This window comes from Egretta garzetta, unplaced genomic scaffold (assembly GCF_000687185.1).
Source record: "Egretta garzetta isolate BGI_Z169 unplaced genomic scaffold, ASM68718v1 scaffold291, whole genome shotgun sequence".
Classification (NCBI taxonomy): Eukaryota; Metazoa; Chordata; class Aves; order Pelecaniformes; family Ardeidae; genus Egretta; species Egretta garzetta.
In genome coordinates, this window is record NW_009258783.1 from 1,399,122 (window position 1) to 1,407,956 (window position 8,835).

Sequence of the window (8,835 nt, forward strand, 5' to 3'; positions counted from 1 at the left end):
GGCACCGCTGCGGGCCCGGCCCCGAGGCGCTCGCTGCCTGCTTTAGTGGTAACCCCGGTCGCCTTTAACGGCTTTCACAGAAACATCGTCCTGAGCAACCCGAGGAAGAGAAACGCCCTGTCCCTCTCCATGCTGCGGTCCCTCCGGGAGGACCTGCTGCATGACGTCAAAAGCCAAGACCTCCGCGTTATTATCATTTCAGGTACTCCCGGCGTTCAAGGGTCACGGGGGGGGGGGGGGGGGAAAAAAAGGGGGAGAACGGGGTCCAAACTTTGAGGGTGACAGAGCACTGGAACAGGCTGCCCCGGGGGGCTGTGGTGTCTCCTTCTCTGGAGATATTCAAAGCCCGCCTGGACGCTGTCCTGTGCACCCTGCTCTGGGTGACCCTGCTTTAGCAGGGGGGTGGGACTGGGTGATCTCCCGAGGCCCCTTCCAACCCTTGTGATTCTGTGAAAATGGTGCGGGAATGGAGTTGCGTGGTGTTTTCCGTGCAGCTGGCCAGGGCACCCTGCCCGTGCCATCACCCTCCGGACCCTTCCCTCATGCCGTTCCATCATACTTATCCCAATTTCCACTCTCACGTACTTCGCCCCTCATTCCTGAACACAGCATTAACAACTGACTCAGGTTTTGTTTTTTTTTTTTTGTTGACACTTAAGATGTCCAAGAAGAAACCGTGCGGAAACACGTTTCAGAACGTCAGTATTTCAGCCAGATTATGCAGGGTGTTTACGGAGTCGATAAGCTTTTTCCTTTTGTAAAAACAATCAGTAGATGAAATAATTGGTTTGAAAACTGTATGTAAAGAATACTTTTAAACAGAACAAAACCCGGCTTCTAATGGTTATCAAACTGAAGCAGTAACTTTCCCAGACGCAGGTTTCCGTGCAGGAACAGGCCGAGCTGCTGTGACGCTCGTTGCCTTCGGTGTCAGGTAGAGATGGTAGGAAACAGGGCTCACGAGGTTTCTGCAAACCATGTGCTCTGTCTCCCTGCTCTAAGCCAGGATCAGCCTCGTTATCTTTGCCACTGGTTGGTCAAAACTGTTTTTAAGACTCTGATGAGGGAGAAACCATAATATCGACACAGCAGTCACCCGAAACCTGCAGATGTAAAACGTTACCTCTCAGAGCCGGTTACAGTTTTCTTCCATGTAGGTATTAACCTGTAGATTTCTGAAAGATAACGAAACTTGACTTGTTCTTAAGCCATCCTTTTTTCCCCCTGCTATTTTAAGATAATCTTCCTCTGCCCCCTTTCCAAACATCTTGGAGAAATCGGTTTATTAATTTAGGATGCTGCTGTTCCCTGTACGTAGAGGAACACACACACGAGCGTGGAAGTAAGTTAACTTCACAGGGGTGGGTTTAAATATATATATTCAACGTTTCAAACAGCAGTTAAAAATTATGTGAAACACTTCAGGTTCTTCCTTGGGAACACAGTAGCCTGGGAGTTGGCGAGCACGATTTAATTTGGTTTTTTGTTTTAGTTTAAAACAGTCTTGCGTGTTCCTGTTGAATTCCCTAGCTGAAAGGAATGCAAAAGAAGAGATCTCAAGAAAAGAAAAGACTTCTTAGGGAGTGCTTCGAGTCTTTAACGCAGACTTTGCAGTGGATTTGTCTTCAGTGAGGCACAAATGCAGATGTGATTAATTTCCAGATATGTATTGCTGATCTCGTGAGCTGCCTGATGTTAATTGTGTGGTTATTTCTGGATAGACTGTGCCACAATAATAATCTGGTCCATAAGAAACAAATGCATAGGTAAGGTTGTGTCTGCATAGTTGTAGCTGGGAATGTCACTTCCCTACAAATATCTGGGAAGTTCTGAAGGATTCAGAAGCATGGAATTGGTTTATTCTTATGGCAGATATCCTCATGACAAAGCAATACTGATGTAAAGATAGCGTACCCGTGAAGGGTGTTCTGATCTTAGCTGCCACTGGAGGCGAGCAAATCCGAAATTTAGGTCTACAGAAGCCTGCTCCTTTGCTGCCCAGACCCTGGATGTGCTTTTGGGGATTCTCTAGGTGACAGTTTTAGCAGTGGAGGAAAAGATGCCCCCAAACCCCTTCTGGTTCTCCTCCAGCAGAACAACCCTTTTTCTTTTTTTTTTTTTTTTTCCCACTGTGGCATTGAACGCCATGACACAAAAATCTTGATGCTTATTTAGTAAAAGTTAATCATTAATGCTGGGTTCAGTCAGGAGGGAGTAACCGTATCTGTTAGTCTGAGAGCAGAGCACTCCATCCTTGCTCCAGCTGACTAGTTTACATTGTACCAAGGAGCTGGTTAGCACAGCGTCCTTACAAGAAACTGGGCTCAGAGGTGTGAAGTGCCTCATTTTTAGCTGAGTTGACTTGGAATGGAAGTAAAACTAGGCCTTTAAAATGTTTATGGGCGTTACCGTGGTTCAATGATGCATTGTGGCAATGTGAAGTTGTTACAAAACCCAGAAGGCAGTATTTTGGAACTCTGTGTAAAACTCCCTCCCCAAGCTCATTTTTGACCATTGACATCTCACTGGCATACCTTCAACTGGGGCGTTGACATGTCGCTACCCCTGGTGTCTTGATTAATTCAGACAGACTTTTCCTGAAATTCTTTGCAGCTGAAGGACCTGTATTTTGTTCCGGACATGATTTAAAGGAACTGTCAAGTGAAGATGACGTGAAGCATCATTCCCAAGTATTTGAAGTATGTGCAGAGGTAAGCAGTTCTTCTTAAGTGCCACCCCCTTTGGCTGGTTTTAAAAGCAAGCAATGATGCTGGTTTAAGGAGGGACAGCATTACTCATCTGCTAGCTAAAGCACAGACTGCTGCTCCAGATTCCTTTATTTTTTGCTGTTCTGCCATTTTAATACCTGAGACTGGTAAAATTACGTTTTCCCTGAATTTGTCTACATGCAAATAAGAGGGCTAGAATGCCAATGTGCATGTCGTCTACAATGGGTACAGTCATGGCATGTTCCTTAGTTTAGCCCGTGTTCCTTGCAGCTGAGTATTTGGGCAGTGTCTTTCCTAGAAACCTAGGGATGACCATCTTCAAATCACTGGTGATCAAATGTTCTTTCCCAGCATCTAGTTAATAAGTCAAGACCAGCTTAAACATCAAGTAGGCAATGTGAAAGTAAGACCTGAATAGACCTCTGACGTGGTGGCTGCCCAGTCAGCAGACCATACAAGTTCTTGTGACAAAGGCACAGACCCAGAGGTCGGGAAGTTAAAGTGAATCCTGGAGCCTTTGGAGAGAATGGCAAAACCTGCTTTGATTGTAACAGCACTAGAATTTGACCCCTAATCCTGCTCAGTGTGACCATAGAAAGTAATTTGAAACCCGTTGTTCTAGTTACTCTGGTAATAATGGTCTCTGTACAGATTGTCAAGCCCATATTTAACAAAAGCTGTAAAAGCCATGTGTGAAAGTTACCACTGAGGGGCCTTCAAGTGTAATAAGGAGCAGTCATCCTGGCAGCTTTGCCTGGATTTCATCTTGGTATGCTGATCACGAAGGGGTAAGCACAAATACGACTGAATGACAGGTTAGTCCCTTCATCAGCAGGGAGCCAAGGCCCAGTAGCTTAGCAGCCAATAGTTTAATATTAATTTTGCAGTTGCAGGGCAGAATACCAGTCTGTTGTCAGTGGAAAACTGAACCATGCAGCTTCCTGGTCACAGAATAGGAAAGATTAGGCAGAAAAAAAATGTGACACTTATTCCATATAGCGCAAAATCGAGAGCTGGTAAATTTCTCACTTTAAGGACCAGAAGAATTTAAATTGTCCTGTATGTATACTTAGCACTGTGGCTATATTCAGGACTAATGAGTACTATAGCAAGCTTAACTTTGATTAATAAAGAGAAATAGCAAAAAAATAACAGAATGTCAGCATTTAGAGTTAGCAAAAAGCCTAGCTTTCTTTGTGAGAATGGTGCCTTAGTGTCCAGTAAGTTTAGTAAGGGAGCGTTATTACAAATAAAAAATGGTGTGCTGATTTCAGATGAATATTCTGGAGACCATGACATTCAGAGGTAGGGAGATACTCAAAACATAGCTGGACACAGTCCTGGAAAACCTGCTCTACCCAAGCCTACTTGAGTAGCGGGGTTGGACTTGATGATCTCAAGATGTCACTGCCAAGCTAAATGCTTCTGTGAAACTGGCAAAGCAAGTTCAGGAAGAAATTAAATGTAAGCGATGAAATGGCACTTGAAGTGATCCATTTTCTGATGTTCATGGTAGTGATAAGTGCTTTAAACTCTCTACCTGAGTATCCTAAAGGGATTTAAGTTTCTCATAAATCACAACTCACTATTTATCCCCATGGAGGAAGAAGGTCTTGCTGTTAAATAATAATGGCACTTTACAGGCAAACAGAAATAGAGAAATTAATTCAGGCTCTATTTAGGATCCTAACTAATATCTAAATTTTAGTTGCCTGGTAGAATAATCAGCTTTTGCTTTTTTTTGGTCAATAGAGAGAGAAAGGTCCTTTCGAGGGCTTCCAAAATGACATCAGGTCTTTCTAAATTTCAGTACTTAAGTAGAACGGATCCTACCCTAAATGACATGCCTACAGCATTGTGGACTAGGGGGTCCAGAGCATTGGACTGGTTTTCAGGAACCTTGGCTTCTACCTCTGTCGCGGGCTGGTAATCTTAAGCAGATCATCTCAGCTGCTACACCTCTGTTTCCCCATGCATATACCAATGTTAGCAATACCAGATAATGCAGTATCCGAGAACTAAGTACTCGCCATGTACAGCTTTGAGACAGCTGAGAATATCACTTCTCCAGAGGCTTTTCCAATGCAAAACTATAAGTACCAGGTTTGGGTTTTTTTTTTTTTTTTTTTTTTTTTTTTCAGAGAAGCAGTTGACTTTGAATTTCTATAACCACAAGAGCGCTCTGTAGTTTGTCTGCACATGTGCACGTATTGTTACTCTTTCGTTGTCTGCTTCTCAAGATCCACTGAAAAATTGTTTTTAATCAAAGGTAGGACGGAGACAAAGACTGATCAAAGTCAAAACTGAATGTAGGTAATTTTACCTAAACAACATAAAATTCGCTAGACTTCAACTACTGGAGAAATTGAAGTAGCAAATGAAAAATTGTTATTTTGCTACACTGTGCTAATATGAGATTTTTTCTTTTTATCCAGATAATGACTGTAATCATTTAACTAGCATTTTATATCTTCAGGCATTAAAATTAGGTGAGTTTGTTGATTCCCACTGTATGGAAGGAGAACCTGAGTTAGAAAAGTTAAGACAAATTCATCTTAACTTCAGCTATCTGAAGTTGGATGTCCAACCTTCAAGAATCATCAGAGAGAGAGAGTGTGTGTTTCACATCTTATGTCTAATGCAAGCAGGAATAATTGTTTTCTGGCAGGTAAGTCTCTCCCTGGAACGCAGAGTAAGCCTAGAGACACATCCAGTGATTGTGTTTGGGTGAGATCAACCCAGGCTTGAGATCATGCAGAAACCAGCAATAGGCTGGTTTAATTTCTTGGGAGAGAGACTTTTATTTAAAAGTCAGTTTTCCATTATGGAGCAAATGATGTTGGGGCTGATGTGTCTCAGATACCCATCTTCCCACAGCCAGGAACGCTGGCCCTGCAGTGCGGAGGCACCCAGGCTCCATGCAGGTCTGATAACGAGTGTTTCTGCCTTTTGTTCTTGTGTGTTCCATTTCCACTGGAGTTAGCAGGACCAACTCATGCTACATAAACACAGCTGAGCAGCTACTGGAACAGCAGTGGTCTTCTGCATTAAAACAGGTTTTGCAAAGAGCTTACTTTTTTACTAAACTCCAATTAGCAAAGCTGAAAAATGCACACATCAGGTGTGTGAAGCAATTGCAAGTTTTAGAACAGCCACTGCTTAAACTTCAGGGACTAACTGACCACTTTCTTTTGTGCATGCAGGTTATGACTTTAATCCAGAAACTTCCAGTACCAGTGATTGCCAAAGTAAATGGCTTGGCTACAGCAGCAGGCTGTCAGCTTGTGGCAAGCTGTGACATTGCAGTGGCGAGTGAGAAATCGCAGTTTGCTACTCCTGGGGTAAACATCGGGCTGTTTTGCTCCACACCAGCTGTGGCCTTGGGCAGATCTCTTCCAAGAAAGGTAGGCTTCCTTCCCAGATACTCTTTGTAATTTTTAAAGAAGTAGGTTCCCATGTTAGCAGTTTTAGTTCCATTACCTAAACTTTTATTTTCTTGCAGTACAACATTCAAAATACTTAATTGCACAAGTCATCTTCATAACTTGGACTGGAAAAAATAATAAAGGGATGAACTCTGTTTAGGGAAAGCAGCTTCCTACTGATGCGATTCCAACCAGGATGAGCTCATACCAGCAGCACACCAGCTCAGCAATCCCTTTCCTTTCCAACAGACAGCTCTGTGCTTTAGCAAATGATGTTGTCCCCTGATGAGGAAACCCCTGCAAGTTCAGGATGTCAGTCCCACCGAGGTATCACTTCTTGCCAGGCAGTGACATTTCACTGCCAGCATGATCTGCCTGGGTATAGATCAAGATGCTTTAAATAGCATCTAAAACCCTCCTATACTTTCTTCCTGCTTTATTTCCTACTGATTGTGACTACACATCTCTCACTGCATAAACAATAGTACGATCTGTAAAGCTTCCGTAGCTGAGAAAAGAAATTCTAAGTTCTGGTCCAGCTGGATTCATACAGACTCTCCAAGCCCAGCAGGGCTCTGCTGAGGTGCAAGGACTTAACTGCACAAGTCCAATTGCTGCATAAGAGCTCCGACTTTAAATTTTCCATCTGTAGGGCCATCCTGTTCAAATATAGTCTGTCCATGCGTTTTTTTTTTTTCCAAGTGTGCTATAATGTACAGTTATAACTGGTTCTGAATTAGTATTTCTGGGGTCTAGGATTACCTTTTTAAAATGTGTGGGATATACTTTTCTCCATGCCACTTTTCAAAGTAGCAAGAACACTCCCTACAGTTCTCAGGATTACTGATTTTACTTTTTATCAGGTGAAATGTTGCCATTGTTTGTAGCTACCAGAGCAAAGATACTAATGAGCATAATCAGCTCTTATGATTCAGGGCATTGGTCAATTGCATCAGGAGTCATGGAGAAAAAGTTCTTATTGATATATAACATTGAATAGTCACTGACATTTGTGGGATTTTTTAATTTGAAACCTCAAGTACAGGATGCTGGAAGCAGCAGGAGACTTAAATGGATGCAGCTATAAGAAGGACGTTTTTTAAAACACCCTGACCAAGCTTAAACTAAGGCAGGGACTTTTAAAAATTACACATTGACATAGTAAGTCTTTATTTATCATTATATGCCAGCTTAAAATACCGAGTTCAGTCATTTGACATTGTGGACCATCCACATCTCTCTTAATTCCTACTGCAATCACTAGCGAGTCTGGGCTTTTGAAAAGAAACCCAGAGGTGTCAGGCTAGGACAGCTGCAGTCAGTGGGCAGATTTGAAAAAAGGCCAGCTTTAGACCCAGTCCTTCTCTTTGCTGAAACCTCTTAACACTTCCTTGGCAGTTAAAGAGGCCAAAAGATTTAAATCTCACCTTTATCAAAAGAGTAACTGGTACTTGAAGGAGAAAGCTGAAAATCCCCAAACAAATCAAAGCAATAAGGCAGTTGAATTAACTTAATACAATATTTTTTCTTGTTCAGGTGGCATTAGAGATGCTTTTCACAGGTGAACCTCTTTCTGCCCAAGAAGCATTAATGCACGGGCTTGTGAGCAAGGTGGTGCCAGAAGACAAGCTGGAAGAAGAGACCATGAAAATCTCTAAGAAGATATGCGAAAGCAGCAAATCCATCCTGGCACTGGGGAAAGCCACCTTCTACAGACAGATGACACAGGACCTCGATACTGCTTACAAAATGACTACTCAGGTCATGGTAGACAATTTGACTCTGAGAGATGGGCAGGAAGGTATTGAAGCCTTTATTCAGAAACGTAAGCCTGTCTGGTCACACTCTCAGGATGGGAAGAAATGAATCTTGTTTCTAAGCTAACCTTAGCTGTGCTTTATGATTCTTCACGCAGTTGCCTTTGGGAACTACATTTTTGCTCTTACTGCAAGTTAAATTTCTCTTCTTACATATACCAAAGACACAATAAATCTATTCTGAGTATATAATAAATGTTATGAAAAATCAAACCAAATGGGTTTTTTCAGCAATGAATTTAATTTATGGTTTTAGAAGGAACTCTGTGCCGCAGAAATCAGTTCAATATGTCCCACGTTACTTAGGGAATCACAGGGACTGGGAGAGAACTCAGAAAACCCTGTTCAGTACCTGTCCCCATAGTTCTGGATGATAATTTCCACTTATTAATAGAGAATTAAAGGGCTTGGACACATTCCAGAGATGATGGTAGTACATACCAGAATACTGTTTATAAGTTACAGACAAAACCCTGTAACAGTAGTCCATTGCTCCTTATGAACATACCTGCTCACGAACTGTGTGTATCACTAGTTTGGCTCCCTCGGAGAATCCTGTTTTTCCACTGTCAGTTCAAGGACTTATCCCAGCTCTAGAGAATTTTGCTGTTGACTTGAGTGAGGCCGAGCGTGGCTTGGGGGTGTTTGGTTTCACAAAGGCCACACTGTGAAAGCCACTGCCTGTGAGCTTCGGCAGAAATTCTCACCTGGCAGTGCTTTGGCCCAGCTGTAATTTTCAGGCTGTATGTCTGCAGTTTATCACAGAACCTTGGATGTGTTAGTTGGAAAGTCCATCCTTGTGCTCAAAGCTGAGCTTTTACCGACAACTGGAGCAGTTCAGCTGTGGATTTACATTTACAACAT

The 8,835-nt window shown here is 42.6% G+C and overlaps 1 protein-coding gene across 1 annotated transcript; it reads left to right on the forward strand.

Annotated features, from left to right (window-relative positions):
- The first annotated feature begins 75 nt into the window (after positions 1–75).
- Positions 76–8,149, forward strand: ECHDC3 (enoyl-CoA hydratase domain containing 3). The gene is made up of 4 exons (XM_035889175.1): positions 76–202; positions 2,614–2,711; positions 5,933–6,133; positions 7,691–8,149. The coding sequence occupies exons 1-4, from the start codon at positions 130–132 to the stop codon at positions 8,018–8,020; spliced, it is 702 nt and encodes a 233-aa protein (XP_035745068.1). The 5' UTR covers positions 76–129; the 3' UTR covers positions 8,021–8,149.
- The last annotated feature ends 686 nt before the right edge of the window (positions 8,150–8,835 follow it).